The sequence below is a fragment of the Schistocerca cancellata genome, chromosome 4 (assembly GCF_023864275.1).
Source record: "Schistocerca cancellata isolate TAMUIC-IGC-003103 chromosome 4, iqSchCanc2.1, whole genome shotgun sequence".
Taxonomy (NCBI): Eukaryota; Metazoa; Arthropoda; class Insecta; order Orthoptera; family Acrididae; genus Schistocerca; species Schistocerca cancellata.
Window position 1 is genome coordinate 551,180,603 of NC_064629.1, and position 22,105 is coordinate 551,202,707.

General features: G+C 43.5%; 1 protein-coding gene across 3 annotated transcripts in view; it reads right to left on the reverse strand.

Annotated features, from left to right (window-relative positions):
* The window catches only part of LOC126184561 (casein kinase II subunit beta-like), a 75,770-nt gene that overhangs the window by 17,953 nt on the left and 35,712 nt on the right, over positions 1–22,105 (reverse strand). For all 3 annotated transcript variants that reach the window (XM_049926987.1, XM_049926989.1, XM_049926988.1), the window contains exon 6: positions 21,185–21,374. In XM_049926987.1, the coding sequence (XP_049782944.1) occupies positions 21,185–21,374 (190 nt within the window). The remainder of the gene's footprint in view (positions 1–21,184; positions 21,375–22,105) is intronic.

Below are 22,105 nucleotides of genomic sequence, written 5' to 3' on the forward strand. Positions count from 1 at the left end.
GCCTCACTGATCCATATACTGTGTAAGTTGCAACTGGTGAGTCGCTGTTGCAACATTGGAAGAGGAACAGAAAACTGCAAAATCATCCACAAATAAAGAGCACAGAACAGGACACCTTATTGTACAAGTGATACTGCTTATGGCCATGGCAAAGAGGGTAACACTTGAAATACTGCCCTGAGGAACATCATTATCCTGCTCAAAATGATCTGACAGTGTGTCACCAACTTGGAACCTAAAAAACTACAGGAAAGACTATGAAGATGGGGAGGTGGCCAGGAAATCCCCAGTGATGGAGCTGCATGACAATATTACGTCTCCAAGTAGTGTTGTATGCCCTACTGTTGGCAAAGAATATTCCAAGACAGTGATGTTTACATATGAAAGCCCATTGAATAGACACCTCTAGCAGCATCAAGCTGTCGACAGTGGACCGACGTCTCCAGAACCCACACTGAGAGCAGCTAAGGACTTGCCCGGTCACTAACAACTAGACCAGACCACAGTCAACCATTCGCTCCAATGTCTTTCCTACACATCTCATTAAGATGACACTCCAGTAACTACTGGGACATGTGCAGACCTTTCCTGGTTTGAATAGGGATATGAAAATTGCCCCTCTTTGTGAGTTGGAAAACTGGCCTGTCTTGCATACAAAGTTAAAATAGTCAAGGATGATTTCCTGTGACTCTGATGGCAAATGTCTTAGGCATGCAGTACCAGATTCGGTAGTGATCGGGTGCAGTATCATGAGTCTCAGACAGTGCCAAATCCAGTTCCAACTCCATAGTCACAATGTAGTGACAGAGTACCGGATCCTGGCTGGCATTGTCAGCTGTCATCGCAAAATGCTCTGCCTTTGTCTGGGCGCTGTTTGGAGACACCCCTGTTTACAGGAAATCCTCCTGATGGCTTCCCATACTTTCATAGAACAAGTGGAATGGGTGACGAGTCCAGGAACTCTTGCCATGACCTTTCCTTACTGTCCTTAATTACATGTCAAGCCTTGGCTCTCTAGACTCTAAAGGCTTCACGCTGTCTGCTGTTGGGTGGTATTTAAACCATCTAAGAGCCACACACCCATCTCAGATTGCTGAGCAGCATTCAACAGTCCACCAAGGTACAGGTTGCCTCTTAAGGTGACCTGAGGGTATTGGGATGGGTAAGTCAGTGGCAAGATGGATCGCCTGTGTGATGTGGACCACTGATTCCTGGACACTGCACAGTGTTCAAATACAGCCAGCTGGCTGAATAGTGTTCAATTAACCCAGCCGACCATCTACTTCGGTGGCTATGTTCAAGTAAAACTTCATCCAGTAGTGGATTCAGTGTGAAGTGGTCATTGGAATGAAGTTCATCAGTTGCTTCCTACTGAGCAGGGTTTGCAAGAGCTGGAAAGCAGAAACAGAGGTAAATGGCTACATGGTGAGCCAGCAGTAGATGAGAAATGAGTGGGACCATCTGTGTTGAGGATTCACAGCTTCTGAGACATTATGATGATCTTTAAGACATGATCCGTATGGCAAGTATAGTTAGAGCCCCATAATACATTATGGGCACTGAAATCACCCAGTGGGAGAAACGGACAGGGAGTCGTTCTACAAGGTCTGCGAGTGTCTCAGTGCCTATTGCATCCTGCAGAGTTAAGAATAGTGAGCAGATAATGATCTCCTGCCCCCGTAAACTGCAACAACTATGGCTTGCAGGTCAATAATCAAGGAGATAATAGAGCAGTGATGTGCATTGCTGACAAATGCAGAAACCCCACATTTGGCCCTTTTCCCAGTCAGGTCATCCTTGTAATGACAGGTATAGTCCTGTTGTACAGGTGTATCAGGTACTTTAAAATGTGTTTCCTGCAAATACAAGTACAGGGGGCATTTCTACGCTATGAGTTTCAGTTCTTCCACATGGATCTTGAACACAGTGTACCGTAGTACGAGGGTCACTCCAAAAGAAATGCACAGTATTTTTGTAAAAATACAGTTTTCATTCTGCATGTGTGAAAGTTTTACAGAGTGTAGATACATCCCTCCCGCTTGTTTTCAAACTTAGTTCAACCTTTTCCCATGAGTGGTGCCGTTGCAGCATGTCTTCAAGATGGCTGCTACCACTTGACATTCGTCAGAAGCACGTGCTGTCGTAGAATTCCTGTGCTGTGAAAACGAGACAGTGGGAAACATCCACAAGAGGTTGAAAAAGGTGTATGGAGTTGCTGCTGTCTATCACAGTACAGTTAGTCAGTGTGCAAGCAGGTTATGTGATGAAAGTGGGCACGGCAATATTGAGGATTGTCCTCGCAGCAGCAGGCCTCATACTGCACACATTCCAGACAATGTGCAGAAAGTTAACGAATTAGTGACTGCTGACAGATGCATCACAGTGAACGAATTGTCACGCCACATTGGGATAGGGGAACAAAGTGTTTGCAAAATACTGAAAAGGTTGGCGTTAAAAAAGGTTTGTGCCATGTGGGTTCCCAGGATGTTGACAGCGGTTCACAAAGAAACAAGAAAAATGGTGTGCAGTGAACTTTTGGAACAGTACGAGAATGGTGAAGATGAATTTCTTGGAAGAATTGTGACAGGTGATGAAACATGGCTCCATCATTTTTCAGCAGAGACGAAGAGGCAATCAATGGAGTGGCATCATGCAAATTCACCCAAGAAAAAAAAAATTTGAAACCATACCACCTGCTGGAAAAGTTATGGCTACAGTGTTTTTCGATTCTGAAGGACTCTTGCTTGTGGACATGATGCCAAGTGGAACCACCATAAATTCTGATGCATATGTGACAACTCTGAAGAAACTTGAAGCTCAACTGAGTCGTGTTCGACCACATCGGCAAAAGCAGGATGTTTTGCTGTTGCACAACACTGCACGGCCACATGTCAGTCAAAAATCCATGGAAGTGATCACAAAACTCTGATGGACAACACTGAAACGCCCACCTTACAGTCAAGACCTGGCTCCATGTGACTATCATCTCTTTGGGAAATTGAAGGACACTTTGTGGAACAAGGTTTGAAGACGACGACTCCCTTATGCACGCTGCCAAACAGTGGCTCCAACAGGTCGGTCCAGAATTTTACCGTGCGGGTATACAGGCACTGGTTCCAAGGTGGCATAAGGCACAGTTGAGAGGGATGGAAATTATGTGGAGAAATGAAAATATTGTTCCTAAATGATGTATCTACTCACTGTAAAACTTTCAAACATGTAGAATAAAAGATGGATTTAAAAAAAAAAAAAAAAAGTGTTCATGTCTTTTGGAGTGACCCTTGTAGTATGGGAACCGTCTATCATGGGGGTTGTGCTGTCACCCTGTCTTCCTGCCAGCAAGGGGAGCCCATAGTGGGTGGTGGAGGATTGGCCTTGGGATGAGATGAGTGCCCTAGGCCTACATCAAGGTACATAACTTTTGAAGACGAATTGCAAGTGATGCCAGAGAAAGCAATGTAAACATTGTCAGGCTGCTTACTTATCGTCTCCATCAGTGGATGATTCTTTGTCTTTTACTTTTTGCTTTGCAAGGCTTCGGGGCCACAACTGCAGTGGTGATAGTGGCAGCACTGGACAGTCGACAAAACAAAGTTTGGATGAGCAGGGAGGTCCAGAATGTCTGCAACCACATCCTTTTCTGATGTTCTGGGATGAGGAATGGGCTTGGAAGTAACTGCAGTAGCACAAGTGTATTGATATATGCAGGTATTAGTGCTGACACTAGCAACCTCTGTTTGTGTAGCAGCAACAGTCTTCTGAACTGGCTGTTCAAGGACAGAAGAAAAGAACACGAGGGGGGGGGGGGGGGGGGGTGCAGCGGCACTGCATGGACTTTTAGATCTTATTAGCCTACCCATAAGGGATGTGGTTGGTTGGTTTAAAAGAGGGGGGAGAAGGGACCAAACTCTGAGGTCATCGGTCCCTTGTTCCCAGTTAATATATAAAAAACAAAAAAAATAAAAAAGGGAGATGCACAGCACAATAACAGGAGAAAGGAAAAACCAGAACTACTATGAACGAAACAGGAAAAGAAAAACACAGAGAGAAGCGAGAAACAGGTCTAAGGCATAAAAACAAGAGATCAGATGACCATGGCTAGCTGCCCAGGAGAATAAAAAGGAAAAGCCAGCCACTCTGCAACACATTAAAACATCCACCCTAAAAGCATTAGAGTGGAGAACACAAAGGGACAAAGGAAATGCACTGAAACTTATATAGAACAATAAAACCCACCACCATGTATAAAACTTAAAAATAAATTAGCCAATGAGGTGTTGTCAGTTAAAATTAATGGCAATGAGTATGGTAACTGAAAAGTCTGTCGCAGGGCAGCCATAGGAGGACAGCTCACCAAGATATGGGCCACTGTCAGCCGGGTGCCACACAAATACTGAGGTACATCAGGGACATGCTTCATGGTTGTAATTTCCTGTATCTTCCTCCTTCAAGGAATATACTTCAGTCCCTACTTCAGATGGGATGATCCCCAGAGCAATTTACACACTTGGAGGAGGGGAACAAATGACTCAGTCGTGGGTGCGCTGAGCACATTTGTCTTAAGTGGCTTCTTCCTTACAACCAAGAGTAGTGTGCCTAAAGTGGTGGCATTTGAAACAGTGCACTTGGTTGTGAACATAAGGCCGCATGCTTAAGTGATGAAAACCTGCCTTAATGTGATTTGCAAGTTTCGTGCTGTTGAAAGTCCGTATAAACAAGTCTGATTTGACTAGATCACCCTTCACCCTTTTCCATTACTTTTTCACATTGACAATGCTTTCTTGGATGCACTCAGCTTTCAGATCATCTCTAAGAATGTCAAAAAGATTTTTGAAAGTCACAACACTTTTGCTGTATTTCAAGGTGTTGCACAGTTCAGTTTCTACTACATACTCCTTGAGACAATGAGCTTTCTGGAGGTTCTTTTCTTGTTGGGAACTAGACATATCTACCAACAGAGGCCCATTGCACTATAGCTTGACAGATTTAAAATCTCCTGCAATCCCCTCTAAACTCCTTTGAATGAAAAAAGTGGAAACTTTCTCGAAGCTGCACTCCTTCCTCTTAACTACTATAATCACATTCTGACCAGCAGTACGCATTCTGTTACTGTTGATGTAAGTACTATGAAAAATCCATGAGTCAGGAGGAATGGCTACAAGAGCCCCCTTGTTGGACTGGGTGTTGATACCAACCAGTGGCCCATGCATTCTGCTGCAAGTGGAAGAATTTAATTTCAAGGGTTCCATATCGGTCCCAAAAACAGCTACGGAAATACAAGTCCACTCAGCCAGAGCCCCATGTTGCTGAGTAAGCTTTTTACAACTGAGGTGCAGGAAGTTCCACAGTGGTTGCTGGCTAATGACTGTTCCATCCCAGCAGCCACACATCTCATCAGTCTGTAGCGCAACTTGAGACTGAGGTTTGTTTTTAATAGTTTCTTTTCATTCTCACAATCCGGGTGGTCAACCCAAGATCCCCATTCCCTCTTAAATGTTTCAACAAGTCATCATACAGTGGTCACTAAAGTGTATCCAGAGGTTGCAGAGAGAGAACTGCCAGTGCTAACCAATCCCCAGCTCAGGAACCCTGGGGTCACGAAGCCCGTACCCAGCAAACAAATGCTGAGTCCCTGAGGGTAAGGAATACACATTGCTGATGAATGGCATTGTACTGTGCTCAGTGACTAACTGTAGTTCTGCATCAACCCATATTACCTGTGTCGGGGAGTACAGCAGCGACCTGGGGAGAGGTTCCATTCTTCCAATGTTTTGGAGGGGCACAGCAGTGTTGCTCTTGGCAATCAGCGATCAGGTAAGACTCTGGTCATAACTGGTACTGACTGAGGGAACTGGTGGCACAACAGCATGTCAAAGACATCCTGCATCCTCATGTTAACTCAAGTGAAAGTATCGTGGTACTATTTTTCAACAGGACAATGCTTGTCCGCACATGGAAAGTACGTCTATGAACTGTCTGCATGTTGTTAGGTACTCCTGTGGCCAGGAAGATCCCCAGATGTGTCCCCAATAGACCATGGATGGGACCAGCTCAGACACTGACTCCGTCCCAAGTATCCAGGATATCAACAACCAGTTACAACAGTTACACAACAGTTGTTGGCCTGCTTGCCTCAGGAGAGGATACAATGGTTTTATGAGACCCTTCCCAACTGTATCAGTTTATGCATCCAGGCCAGGAGGAATGCAACATCATACTGGTGAGTTGTCTCATACAGCCAAGTTCTTTGTTTATTTGACTAATTGGCAGTCACTGAATTAACATCACATACTGTCTCAACCCGCAAAATTTCATTTCATTTCATTCCCTTCTCTCCTTCTGCATGCTTCACCTTCTTTCTTCAGGCATTGCATTAGTGCATGTTCACTACACAACACATTCAGGCTAAACATTTAATCCTTCTGTGAGCTTCTACTTTTGTCTGGGGAGCTTGATCCTAGGCAAGAGTAGACCCTTTCAGAGGTGGAGGAAGTAAGTACTCCCTCTCATGGGTCATCCCATTCACATGAAAATGTGTGTTGGATGGGACTAGTGGGGCAAAATGGAGGCACTCACCTAACCCAAAGAGTGACATTGAGGGATGCACGTTACATGGGATGACAGACTGAGCCTCAGGGATACCAGGTGACCTCACTGATCAAGTAGCTTCACACTGGTGTGAGGCCCCACTGGTGTGGACCAATGAAGGAAAGAAAAAAAAAAACACACACACACACTTGGCATTCAAGATACCTCACACACCCAGATATCAAGTGCTGAACCCATGGAATCTGTTTCTGCAACTGGCTTGGGGGAGGGACCAGAGGAGGATATTAGTGTATAACGTCCCGTCGACAACGAGGTCATTAGAGACGGAGCGGAAGCTCAGGTGAGGGAAGGATGGGGAAGGAAATCGGCCGTGCCCTTTCAAAGGAACCATCCCGGCATTTGCCTGAAGCGATTTAGGGAAATCACGGAAAACCTAAATCAGGATGGCCGGAGACTGGATTGAACCGTCGTCCTCCCGAATGCGAGTCCAGTGTGCTAACCACTGCGCCACCTCGCTCGGTGGGGGGGAGGGACCAGTTCCACGAGTCGAAAACATTACTGGGAAGTTTGGCCAGATCAAGATTAAAGCCTAGGGACACACTGGAGGCAACTTCTTGAAGAACAAAGAAAAAAGGAAGGAAAGGAATGGGTTTCTAAGAACAAATGGAGAGACTTAAAAGGTCTTGAACCTAAGACCTCCAGAAATGACGGTCTCTAATGAAGGGGTCAGTAGACTCCTGCTATTACAGGAAACAAGAGGCACTGTGATAACAAGACACAAAAGGGTTGGTTGGTTGGAGAAGGGACCAAACTACGCGTTCATAAGTCCCTCTGACCTTAGATTAACTAAAACCAATAAAATCCCACATTAGAAGAGGGAACTACAATGTCCATAAAATGATAAACTATTGACAGGGAAGGAAGAAAAAGGGCGGAAGAAGAGGTGAGGGAAAGAAAGTAACTAATGACAGGCATGAAGGAAGAAGCACAAGAGAGTCACTCAAAACATAACAAACACCATAAAGAAAGGAGTGGGAAGACAGAGGGCCGAGGTAAACCACCAAGCCCAGTTGAAGCCAATTCAGTCGGGGCAAAGGGGGGAGCAAGAGGGTCTGCCATCCCCTCCACTAACCAATAAAGTGGAAGGTACCTCCCTTAAATAAAGCAATAAAAATCCCCATCACAAATAAAATGTAAAACAAGATTCGCCGCTGAAGCATTGTCAGCCAACACCAGGGGTAGCGAGTCAGGAAAGCAAGAAGTCCGTCGCAGGGTGGCTAAGTTGGGGCAGTCCAATAACATGTGAGCCACAGTCAACATCATTCCACAACGACAGAGAGAGGGTCCTCACGACGGAGGGGAGAACCGTGAGTCAAAAAAGTATGGCCGATGCAGAGCCGGCATAGGAAAACAGAGGCCTTATGAGAGACCCGTAAGGAGGACCGCCATGCAGTTGTAGAATCCTTAATTGCCCTGACATTGTTCGGTGAAGAAAGAGAGTGTCATTCCGCATCCCAAAGGCCCGAAACCAGACAATGTAATGCAGAGCGAAGGTCTATTTGTGGAATGCCAATAGCAAGACGTGGCCTGGTAGTAGCTAATTTAGCCAGTCGATTGGCAAGTTCATTGCCAGGAATCCCAACATGGGCAGGGGTCCAAATGAAAACCACCGAGCATCTGCATTGAGCAAGGAGAGAAAGGGAGTCCTGGATAGCGATGACCAACAGATGGCGAGGGAAGCACTGGCTGATAGCGTGCAAACCGCTCAACAAGTCACTGCAGATAGTGAAGGATAGTCCTGAGCAGGAGCAGATATGGTCCAGTATGCGCAAAATGGATACCAATTCTGCAGTAAAAACACTGCAGCCATCTGGCAAGCAACGAAATTCCGTGCGTCGCACATTGGTGTAAGCAACCTTGGAGCCATCAGTATAGATCACTTCTGAACCCTGAAAAGAACTGAGGAGACAGGAGAACTGGTGGTGATGAGACACTGGAGGGACAGAATCCTTTGAATCGATTGAGAGATCAAGACAGAGCCGAGGCCGAGAGATGCACCACGGAGGGGTATGAGCGTGAGCGGAAAAGAGAGGTGGTAAACGGAATTGCTGGAGCTCAGAAAAGAGCGACTGAATGCGGACAGCCACGGTAAGCCCACATCGTGGCCACCGCTGTGGCAGGGTGATCTCCATGTCTGGATAAAGGAGACCATAATTGGGGTGCTTTGGATTGCAGCAAATGCTGAGCGCATAGAATATCAGCTGTTGCTGGCGCAAAACTCGCAGTGGTGGAGTCCCCACCTCGGCGAGAAGGCTAAGTACGGGGCTAGTCCGGAAGGCACCAGTCGCAAGTCGGACCCCACAGTGGTGGATGGGGTCTAGTATCTGCAGCGTCGAAGCCGACGCAGAACCACAGACAGGATTTTCATAGTCTAAACGAGACTGGACCGACGCTTGAAACAATTGCAGGAGAACAGAGCGGTCTGCACCCCAGGTGGAATTGTTCAGACGCCTAATAACATTGAGACGGGACCAGCACGTCCTCTTCAGCTGGCAAAGATGAGAGAGCAATGTCAACTGGGCATCAAAGACCAGACCCAAGAAGCGATGGGTGTCCACCACCTCGAGGGCTGGCCATCGAGGAACAGTTTCAGATGGGGATGGACTGTATGGCGACGGCAGAAATGCACGACACGTCTTGGCCACCGAAAACTCAAAGCCATGGGAGAGAGCCCGTGAGTGCGCCCGGCAGATTGCCCCTGTAGATGGTGTTCTGCAGCACCAATTACAGAGGAAGTGAGGTAGATACAAAAATCGTCAGCATACAAAGAGGGGGACACTGTCGGCCCAACAGCTGTCACCAGGCCATTAATGGCTATGAGACAGAGGGACGCACTGCACGGAACCCTGTGGAACCCCATTTTCTTGCCAATGGGGAGTGCTGTAGGAGCAGCCAACTTGGACCCGAAAAGAGCAACAAGAAAGGAAGTTACTGATAACAACGGGCAGAGCGTCACGAAGGCCCCATTTGTGAAGGGTGGTGAGGATGTGGTGGCGCCTCATGGTGTCATAGGCTTAGCACAGATCAAAGAAGACTGCAAGAAGGTGTTGCCGATGGGCAAAAGCCGACCATATAGCAGACTCCAGGTGGACCAAGTTATCCACCGTAGAGCGGCCACACCAAAAACCACTAGTTGATGACAAAAGGTCGCGGGATTCAAGATCCAAAACAGCCGCCAACACACCACATGTTCAAGGAGCTTGCGGAGGGTGTTAGTAAGGCTAGTTGGACGGTACCTATCCAACTGAAGAAGTGGCTTCCTTGGCTTCAACACCGGAACAACAATGCTTTCCTGCCACTGGGTAGGAAAGACTTCCTCATTCCACATACAGATGAAGAGGGTCAGTATACGATGGTGGCCAGCCGCTGATAAGTGTTGGAGCATTTGGTTATGTATCCAATCTGGTCCAGGAGCCGTGTCAGGACAAAGGGCGAGGGCACTGGCAAATTCCCACTCGCTGAATGGGGCATTATATGGCTCCGAGCAGCGAGAAACAGAAGACAAAGGCAGTCGTTCTGAACGCTCTTTCAGGAGAAGGGACGTGGACGGATACTGAGCCGATGCCGAAGCTTGAGCAAAGTGTTGAGCGAGATGTTCTGCTACAAAGTCCAGATTGGTAAGGACAACACCATGCACAGAAATTCCTGCAACCCCAGTGGGAGGACGGTGGCCAAAAATTCGCCTGAGCTTAACCCAGATTTGTGAAGAGGGGGAGTGTTGTCCTATGGCAGCTACATACCTTTCCCAGCAAATCTTTTTCTGAAATCTGATTAGGTAGCAGGCCCGGGTGCGGAGTCATTTAAAGACCAGAAGAAGAGCAGTAGAAGGGTGCCGCTTGAAGTGTTGAAGAGCATGGCAGTGATCTTTTATGGCTGCAGCAATTTCTGGAGTTCACCAAGGGACCATCTTCCAGCGTGGGGAACCTGAGGAAGAAGGATTGCTGAAACAGCTGCTGAAAGGATGGCGGCAGTCAAAGTCTGAGTAGATTCATCAACACTGTCAAGGGGAATGGACGTAATTGAAGCAAAAGTAGAAGTCATAGATACGGTATGGAGGCGGTCATATTTTTGACGAGCCTCAGTGTATGTGAGCCGATCTAAGGTTTTTTACTATTGAATCCTTTTTTCTTTCACAAACACCAGACACATAGGCGAGCGTGGCGAATTCTGTCCATGACAATTTACATACACTGGAGGAGGAGCGCAGGCACTCCCTCATGGAGTGGGCACCCACAGTCACCGCAGAGGGGATCAGTCGTGCAGCAGGAAGACTTGTCCAAACTGTAAGCATTTAAAGAATCTCATCACTGGTGGAATATGAGGTTTTACCTCACACCGATTCACCATTATCTTGACCTTCTCTGGGAGGACATCCTCCTCGAAAGCTAGGATAAAGGCGCCCGTAGCAGTGCGATTGTTTGGAGGGCCTCGCTGTACACGGTGGATAAAACAAACTCCTCGCCACTCGAGGTTAGCACGGAACTCCTCGTCAGTTTGCAGAAGAAGATCTCAGTGGAAAATAATGCCCTGTACCAAGTTCAAAGATTGGTGGGATGTGATGGAGACTGGGACGTCACCGAGATGTTCACAAGCATGCAGGGCGTCAGATTGGGCAGCAGATGATGTCTCGATGGGCAAAGCACTGGACCGCATTTTACTCACTGATTCCACTTCGCCATACTTACCTTGAATGGTCTCTACGACGAACAAAGCTTCTGCCATCCGTCCTGGTACAAACCAGGTACCGAGAGAAAAGTTTCAACCCAAGTTGGCGAGCTTGACCCCCCCCCTCCCAGGGGGTGGCCAGGGAGGGGAAGGCTGAAGGATCAGAAGGAGTGTCACGTCTGCTACCACTCTTAGAGACAGCCAGAGAATGGCCAGGATGGTGAAGCTATTGTCACTTCACACGCAACACGGCCATCCTAGTACTACTCACTCTTATCAAGGACTCGCCCGTGGGCACCATCCAGCCACAGCAAGGGCCATCTGGCATGGCAGCCATTGTCGGGAGTTCTGGTGCCCCAAAGTGATGAGCATCGACTCCTGGGCATACATGAGGCGTTAACAGCTCAGGTACTAGCAGTGTGATCCCAATGGGTTTAGGGGGCTCAGCCAAGTGGGTACATAGGGGAGGGGAGGGGAGGGGGAGAGGAACACTGAACGGAAAATTTTTGAAATGGAGGTCAATCCCCAAGGGGACCAACAATGCCGAAAAGGAGATGGAAACAGCAAACTAAACAATAGCACAGACCAAAACAAAGTCGGGTGGACATCCAGGTCGACATAAAGAAGTCTACTAAGAGGGAAAAGAGGGGGTCAGGGACAAAGGAGCAAGGATAGGGAGGGAGAGGAACAGGGATGGTAATGTAGCAAGAAAAGGAAAAGGAAAAGAGACTGCAATACCTCGGGGCCCTGTGCATGCCACACACATACCCACAAAAGGACTGTGGCCCCCCTGGGGGGGGGGGAGACAAAAAATGGGGGCGGGGCTCCCTCAGGTGACTGTCATGGTGATCAAAAACATGAAAGGTGACAATGATATCAAGTTGGTAGGTCAAGGTGTTGCAGGTAAACCTGCAGCACAATAACAGGGCAACCTACAGTCTCCTTTTAGGAGACTTGATCCAAGAATCCTGCATAAAGGGGGTGTAACTGACCTCAGAGGAATTGGAGCTAAGCTGATTTATGCGAGGAATCTGAAAACCCCCAGAACACGGATTTAAGTTAAAAATGGAATCTCATTAATGCTGATAGCGAACTTCTGTTCTAGGGACTTAATAGCCATCTGAATGAAACAGCAAAAGCACAGGAGTATGAGGGAAATTGTATTGGCCTCAGTATACCTTCCTTTACGAAGAGTGCTCCTCCATCCCAGGAAGTGAGGAGACTGGTAGACAGCTGCTTGCAGTTGAACAAACAACTGCTGGTTGGTTGTTATGCCAATACTTATAACTTGCTGTGGGGAGGTAGTAACAGAAGAGGTGAGTACCTACTTGAATAATGATTAGGGAGTAACAGACAGCTTTAATAGGGGTAAGGAACCTACCTTCAGGAACAGTAGATGGGACAGTAGTAACTGATTTAACTCTTGGGACTGTCTTAATGAGTAGTTGCGTCAAGCAATGCCATGTGGAAATGGGTGTACACAGACTAGAAGGATAGGAACCCTAGGACTGGGATTCGTATAGGAAATTTCTGAACTGATATCTCTCTGAAGTTTAAATTTCAGTAAGAAGTCCAGTACACTTAGATGGAGTAACGGTTGTCATCATTACCTCTTATTTAGTAAACTGCTGAATCTTAAGTAAGTGTACAAACAGGTATGTTCCTCAGTGGAACAATCTGGAACTGCAAAGAAAGCAGGAAAAAATACTGTTAATTTTTCCATGCGGAAAGAGCAGGCAAAATATTGAGAGGCCCTTGCTAAACACAATCTTTCTGTTAACGAAGCGAAACAATCATCCTGGAATGTATTCTGCGAAGAAGTGAAAATTATAACTGCCACAACCAGACTTCACAAAATCCTCACCAGGGTAACAAACAAATTGATGAGGCACACTAAGCAATATGATGAGTAGTCCAAAGCACATGAGATAGAAGAAGTTCTCCTCAAGGCTCAGTTCCGCAAATGCAATCTGCCACCAAATGATTCAGATTAAAATGGACCCTGTGAGGTACTGGTTTACAGGTAACCAATTTAAGAACTTTGAATCTGTCAAGGAATTTATACATTAAAAAAAAAAAAAAAAAAAAAAAAAAAAAAAAAAAAAAAAAAAAAACACGCAGTAGTAATTTTTCAACCTTTCAAGTCCAGGTGGTAACTTTCTGGCTCTGCTGCAACAAGCAGCAAGAGTCATTCCTAATGCTTGGAGGACAATGAAGATTGCTTTCAATCCAAAGCCAATGAGAACTGATCCTATCAAGGCTCAGGATGTGAGATCAATCAGTCTGTTGCCCTTGCTTCCATATCAGGGTGTACATGAGGACAAGAAAAACATTCCAGGATTTCCAGGTTACAAATACTCATTTTTCCGGTTGAAGATACACATACAATTTCCATGTTAAGTGACAGTGTATTTTCCCCTCGGAACTGTAAAACCTGTCAATCCTATGAATAGTAAATCTTTACACACTGGCATAGAACTTCCTGGCACTTTAGGAAATGAAACCTAGTTAAAAAGAGGCATTTTGGAAAGATCTTTGATGCACAATATATATATATTTTGCAGTGTACTGCATGGTCTTCATCCTAAAGCCTCCGACACATTTTGCTGTTGGCAGACACTTGTGTGTGCACTGCGTTTTGCTGTTTTAAAGAGCACATTTTCTTTGCAACTTAAGTTTCACATTGGTGTTTTTCTCTCTTATGTTGTTTTATTACTGCAGTATTATTCTACAGTAGTGGGCTAAAGTAAAATTCTTTATTTGAGTATCAGTTCTTACCAGTCAAAACTACAAAAATTTCAAAAGTAAAACAATGAAAACTCCCAGAATTCCAAAAAATTCCCACTTTTTACGGCTCTCTACTGGATGAAAAAATTCCCGGGTTTTCCCCAGATTTCCTGGGGCATATAACCCTGTAAACACATTTAAAAAACCTAATTAACATGCATGTTACATGATGAACCAGGAAAATTGTGCAAAACATCACTTCGCAAACTTGTTGGGAAAGTAGAAAAAGTACTACTCTACCAGGAAATGTCATTTTCCATCTTCCTTAATACTGAGGCGGCTTTTGGAAACATGACCTTCAAGTGAGCTCATAAAGGTGATAAGTGGTAAACATTATTTTTATCAGGGATACACAGACGATTCAGTCATAGCAATACTTGCCAAATTTGTAAGTACCGGTAGAACAGTACTGGTAGAACAGTGACACAATGCACTCTAAATATTGTACAAAACTGGTGTAGGAAACAGGATCTAAGGGTAGGTCCAAGTAAAATTGTTTTAGTAATGGTCATGAGGAAGCATGCTATTCAGTAAAACTCTACCTGCAGAAGGGGTACTGAAGTATCTAGCGGTAAGCCTGCATGCAAAACTAACATGAACCCCTCACATACTGAATATATGTTCTAAGGGAAAACATACTCCCATGTGCACGAGAACAACCAGTGGGGGAAAAAAACTGGGGTCTTAGCCCTCAGAGCATGGCCTGGATCTACACCCCTGTAATAAGACCTATGATAATTTTTGGGTTTGCAGTATGGAGGAATAAAGTAGAACTAAAGGTGGCTGCTAAGAACCACTAAAGGTGCAGCAATTGGCCAACTTTGAGGCATGTGTCGCAAGCAAAGGGTGACACACAAAATAATCATCTAATAGTAATAACTACATTTACATTTTACATTTTTGCATATTCATTTATCGATTTCACACTTTTACTGCACAGTTCTATGTGATATTGTTCACAGGCTTCGTTACACAGTTCACATACACATGTTGTGGTTGAGTCGTAATAAGTTTTGTTTTTGCAGATTAGATGATGAAAGCCGTGAATAGAAAGTCTAGTTACGACATGTCGCTGTTCGAAGTTTGGTGCTGTCCATAAGTGGTTCGTCATTGCTTCGGTGTCATAGAACTCCGGCCATATTTTTTCTCGTTTGTCCTCCATGATCTTCAGTTGCTTTCTGGAAGCCCTGGTGTCTGGCATCATATATCGAAGTCTGATGTCTTCAATTAGGAATGTCTCTCTCGCTAGCAGGTACACTAGTCTAGATCTTGTTCTCTTTGAGAGACCTAGTGCTCTTTTTAGATAGATCGATTTTACCTTTTCTAGTGTTTCTAGATTTTTTCTGTCAGGTGGTCCCATATAACCTACATCCCATAGGCCAGGATTGGCAAGATTTTAGTGTTGCATTGTTTCATGGCTGTTTCTAGACTGAGTAGGCGGATGTTTTTGATGTCCTGTATTGCTATTATTGCTTGGGCTGCACGGTCTGTTGTATGTTTTGTGAAGCATTTGGCTGTTGGTTGCAGTGTCACTCCTAGGTATTTAAAGTCTGATGAGATTTTTATTTTTGTCCTCTGATGCTGATTTCCACATTCTTGGGTGTTTTGCCTCCTTTCTTGAAAATTACCATTTCTGTCTTTGTTATGTTTATGTGTGGTTTGTGTTCACTGCACCATTTGTCTATTTTCTCAATGATTCTCTGCAGCTTCTGTATATCTGTTGAACCTACAGCTATGTCGTCAGCGTATGCATATACATATACATCATCTTCATTTTCTCCAATTCGGAGTACTACTTCAGTGGCAAGAATATAGAGCAAAGAGGTCATTGGGTCACCCTGTAAGACTCCGTTTGATTGCAGAATGGGGTTCGAAAAGGAGAGGTTGTCTGATATTGTGATTAAGTTGTATTTGAGAATTGACTTGATTATTCTTGCCCATATGCTATCTTCTCCCATTGTGTTTTCCAGTTTTCAGACTATGAGATCTCTTTCCAGGAGGTCAAAGGCTTTGGTAAAGTCTATGAACACTGTGTAGAACATTTGTTTCTTTTGTAGCACTTGGTCAATGTTGTTTAGAAGAAGCCTGACTGCTCTAAGTGTTGATCTTCCAGATCTGAAACCCATTTGTCGTTCTGGGAGATGACTGTCCACATAGGCTTGGATTTTTTGTGTTACCTTTGAAAACATCTTGAATTGAGTATTTTCCAGGGCTATGCCTCTGTACCTGTTTGGGTCCATTGGGTCTCCTCTACCTTTGTAGATAACTTTTATTGTCAAGTGTCTCCATTGTGTCCGAATTCTTCCAAGTTCCAGGCATTTGTTAAATAGTTTGTTCCATACATGTTTGAGGGCCTCTTTTGCATCTTTTATATGTTCATTATATATATTATCGGGTCCTGCTGCTTTCTTGTTCTTCAGTGCCTTTATTACTTCTTTCACATCTTCTTCTTCATTTAGAGGTTCCCATATATTGTCTTTTTACTTAGTTTGATGATGTTTCTCTTTCTTTGGGGGTGTTTTGATTCTTCGTTTGTTCAGTATCTTATTGAAGTGGCCTTCCCATTCCTTCAAGTCTGTATTCGGTGTATGAGCCACTTTTCTTGGTCTTGCTGCTATGTATGGGTCTTTCTCTGCTTCATCCGCTTCTCTTTTTGCCTCTCTTTCTATGTATTCTTTTTTCTTCTCTTCTATTAGTTTTTTGTAGATTCTCCTCTCTTTTGCGTACAGCTTGTATGTTTCCTCGTCATGCTGGTTTCTTAATCTAGGGAGCGTTCTTATAACAGTGTTCCTTTTGCTGTAGCATTCAGCATTGAACCATCTTTTTGCCGTCCTTGTTTTTGGGTTTGTTTGTATCACTGAATTTTTTTAGGAGGTCTTCTATTTGGTCTGTTGCTTTTTCAAGGTCTCCTTCTTCTATTAAAGTTTCTATTTGTGTTAATTGTTCTTGCTGGTTTGTTAATTTTTCTGTATCAATTTTTCTTTGTGTGATTTGGTAGGTCTTTCTTGCTGGTGGTGACATGACGATATTTATTTTTATCTGGATTGGAATGTGCTTTCGTATAGGGGTAATGGAGTCATGCCATATTGGTTGAATACTTCCTTCTATTTCTCCTCTTGTTAATGCGATATCAATGGTGCTTTTCCCATTGTGGCACATGTATGTAGGTATCTGTATTGTTAAGTAGGGTGAAACCATCTTCTTTTAGGGTATCAATGACTAGTTTTGTTTTATAGTTTTCTGTGTCTACTCTGCAGTTGAGATCGCCTGCAATAATGGTGGGTTTGCTGTCACATTGTTTGATGAGTGTGACTACTTCGTCAATTATTTCTACAGCATTTGTGTGCGATTTAAAATAGGTTGCAATTATATTCATGTTTGCTGCTTCTACTAGCATACTATTTTCTTGTTTTACGATTTTTTTGGTGAGCATCATCCAGGGTTTCAGTAGGATAGATATTCCTCCCATGGGTCGTCCTCTTTCTCCCTTCTTTGCCATTAGGTGATAATTTTAGAAATCTATGTTGCCAGCTGTATCAGGAAGGTTTCTGTTAGAATTGCAAGATCCAAATTTTGCAGAATGTCTGTTGGTGTTAGCACTTTTTACTCCCCCTGTATTCCACAAGAATGCTTTTATTTCTTGCTCTTCTGGTTTTCTTCTTAGTTTAGTTGAGCTCTGCTCCCTCTTCCATTGATCGTCTTGGGAAACGAAATTGACGTACTTTTATGTTTTCTGGCCAGAATTCTGGTTCTTGTGCAATTTGTAGCTTTTCATACGAAATGTCTACTTTGAAAGCTTTTTGTCGCCCAGTGTGTGCAGTTCTTCACATTCTAGTTGTCCCAGTATTCCATTCTTGTTAACGTATTTCCACTACTGTAGCAGTTGTGGTGGTTCTCTCTAAGTTACCGATGTATAGCCACGCTGTTATTTCTGCTGCTTGCATTTCTTCATCTTTTTTTTGTACCTATTATGGTTTTATTATTACTTTGGTTTCTTCTGTACCAGCTCCTCCCTACCACAGTACTCGAAGTTGGTCCCTCTAGTTCATTAACCTGATTTCGGATTTTATTATGTTGCTCATGTGCATTGATTTGGACTTGTAGCTGATTTTGTTGCTGGAGCAGAGGATTTCTGTATATTGTCATTCCCTGTGGTTTAACTTTGTTGTTGTATTTAGTTTGTATGTTGTTTCCATCAGTTTTGGTTTTCTCTTGGTCTAGGTGGCTTTCCTTCTCTAGAGTTTTCTTTATTTGCTCCTGTATTAATATCCCTAGCTGGTTTTTTTAGGAAATCAGTTATCTCCTCCACTTTATGCCTCAGTTCTCCAATTTCCATCTTATTTCCATCTTTTTTTCCTTTTTCCAGAAAGCTACCCACAACGATGTCTCCATTGAAGTAGTTCTCAGATCCTGCCACTTTTCCGATCATCACAAGAGCATTCTCAATACAATGCACTGCACTGTCCACTATCTTACTATATATAATGAATTTCCTTGAGACAGAGAAGTTGCTGTCCATGCATCAGCATGGCTTTAGAAAGCATCGCTCCTGCGAAATGCAACTCACCCTTTTTTTATGATATCTTGCGAACCATGGATGAAGGGTATCAGACAGATGGCATATTCCTTGACTTCCAGAAAGTGTTTGACTCTGTGCCCCACTGCAGACTCTTAACTAAGGTACGAGCATATGGGATTGGTTCCCAAATATGTGAGTGGCTCTGAGACTTCTTAAGTAATAGAACCCAGTACATTGTCCTCGATGGTGAGTGTTCATCGGAGGTGAGGCTAATAATGCCGAAATTATTTTTTTAAGAGAACTTCTGCAACAAGGCAGATTACACTCATGGTAGATGTAATGACTGCCTATGGGAACTTCAATTAGCATGCAGACACAACGCACACAGAGTAAGAGTGCAGACTGGGGTACAGGGGATCTTCCAATGCTACTCAACCGAGGCCAATTAGACACAAAATACTTGTGTCATTACTTCTTGAAGAAATTGGGGCTAATAGAAATGTAGTAGAGCATACAGAGACTCCTCCACACTTTAAAGCCCCCCCTCCCTCCCCCCAAAACCCACACCCACACACCCACACACCCACCCACCCACCCACCCCCCCCCCCACCCCCCACACACACACCCCCCCCCACACCCACCCACCCACCCACCCCCCACACCCACACACAACCCCCACACACACACAACCCCCACACACACACAACCCCCACACACACACCCACCCCACACCCACCCCACACCCACCCACCCACCCACACACACACACACACACACACACACACACACACACACACAGAAATAATTTGTCAAATATCACTAGCTTTGTTTAATTGCATAGTAAAGTTCTGGTAGAATGTCAGTGCTTGAGGAGTAAAGGAGACAATGCTCCGAAAAGCAGAAGCACTGAGCCGTCGACAGGCTTTGTCAAATACTTGACTGTTTGTGAGTAACATGTTTGTCAAACAGATCGCGTTTGCCAGAAATTCTGAAGACACACTTATTTAATAAACAACAATTTTTTATTGCAATTTCTTTCTCTGTATTGTGAGTTTCCATGATTGTGGAAACTACAATCAAGGACAAAAACAGAAGAGCACTGACAGTTACCAAAATGGTGGAGGTGTTGCATCTTTCCCAACCATATATTACGCAGGTATATATTAAGAAGAAAATCAGTATTCTACACACAACATACAAACAGGAGTGCAATAAAATAAAAAGAACATAACTGATGCCCTCCAGTTCCTCCAAAGACAATGTGTGTTCCATATTGTTGTATTTTAATGAACTGTCGTTGGAGGATCAAGAAGAGATTGAATCTGTGAATACTTTGGTCTTCTTTTTCAACATGAGTGTAAAGTAACAAGTTACTGACTGTCCATTTGGAAAACGTTGATGTAACTGTCAGGTTCTGTGTATACTATTTCCTTTAGCAGATTTTATTATAGATTACACTTTTGCAGATTTTTGTGGGTATATTTTTCTCAGTTTCAACTATTGCCTGGACAATAATCTTGTTTGCTTTTTCTTATTTGTACGCAGTGTCATAGTCAACTCAATAAATGCTTTCTCTGCATTGGTAGTCATTTCTGCTAGTATCAAAATACTTCACAACATGAGCAGCATCTGTTTCAAAAGTAAGTTTAAATTGATAAACTTTGTTCGGAAGTCTGTGGGCTTATTCAATAAAACCAGGGATAGGAAAGAGCAAATTTGACAAACAAGTGTGACTGTTTATGGGAGCCTTAAAGGTACTAGTTGGCTTTTCTAGAATGACAGGGAGAGACCAGACAAATTCAGTTTCAGTGTGGGCAGGAGGGGCATTAGACACTTATTGTCTCCCTCCGGATAAACTAAATCGAACATTTTATGTTCATAGTAATAATTTTTCAGTAATCAAATTGTGTTATGTAACTGTAATTCGTTACAGAAATTTTTTACCTAAGTGAAATCTTATTAATATTAGTCATCCCCTTGACAACCAGCTATTCACATTATTAAGAGAAAAAAAATTAAGGAATTCAAGATAATGATAATACTTAATTTGAGAACTTTATGTATGACATAAGAAGCAAATGCAGAAAAATATGCTATCAAACCATATTACTCCAGTAATATTAGAATTGGCTATTTTTTGGGTTGGCCTCACCCATCAAATCAGAAATGAAATTGTAATCAGACATATCAGTGCCAACAAAGATCTCTATCACTTTCACATAATATGTCACCTGATATCCCTAAGAAAAATCAAAGATCAACTACAAGTTTTTTCACCAAACTGATACTTCAGAATGTACAAGTGTAAACAAACTCAGTACAATAGGTAACGGATTGTTTTTACAGGGCAAAAACAATTCTGATCATTCAATTATTGAAAAATATAACATCTGAGAAGCATTGTATAAACGTTGACAAGTACAGCTCATCAATGACAGATCATCGCAGATGCACTTTCTGCAACAAGCCAGTTCTGCAGAATAATATGTTCAGCTGAAATGATATTCACAAATGGTGAACACACACACACGTGCATGCCCATGCATGCATGCACGCACGCACGCACGCACACACAGGTGAACTCAAAACTTATAGGGTCTTACCGAGGTACAAACTGGTTAGCTGGTCGCTTTGGACGGTATTCTGGATGCACCATAAACAACATCTGTGGAAAACCTGTACCAAAATATGCCCCATCAGTATGGTGGTGTCGTGAAGATTTTGGTGTATAAACATCCATACACTTTGGACAATATGTCTTCACCATGGATTCACCTGGGATGTCTGATAAACCTAAGGAACATTCACCACTACAATAAATTATAGGTTTAAAATTTTCATGCAATACATGACTGTTGAATGCTGAAGTCTTATATGTTCCAGCATTTCTTAATTTCACACAGAAATACAATGCCAACAGCAAAACTTGAAAAATATCATAAAAAGTTAACATCCCTAAATTTTGGATGTATAACAAAAGCAGGGGGCTGAAGTTGAAAGTTCATCAACAGGCACATTCATCAATTCATCAACAGGCACATAAACATGACAAATCTCTCTAGCTTTTGAATGAATCCTTTCCCAAGCCATAGACAGTCTTTTTCTTATGCCTGTGGACAATTCAATGCCTCTACAATTTGCTAAGTTGTTTGTTATTTTTGCCCCTAAATTATTTACATTCTACAAGGATTTTCCATTATTAAATTAACAATGAAATTAAAAATCTTTGATGCAATACTTTTTTTTTGAAGGGTAATAAAATGTCATTCATCCAAATGAGTCCTCCACCTTCAATCTCAGAGCGTATCACTGACAATGAAAGTGACCATATCTGGAATGACAACATATCCACCATCCACTGAAATTATTGTTTATTTTCCACTATTGGCCCATTTCCACCATCTACTGAAATTATTGATTGTTTTCCACTAATGACCAATTTTGGCCATTTTCAAGCAGTAGTTGACGTGAGTAAGGACAAGTCACCAATGCATACGGTCACCAGCACATGGTGGGTAAACAGT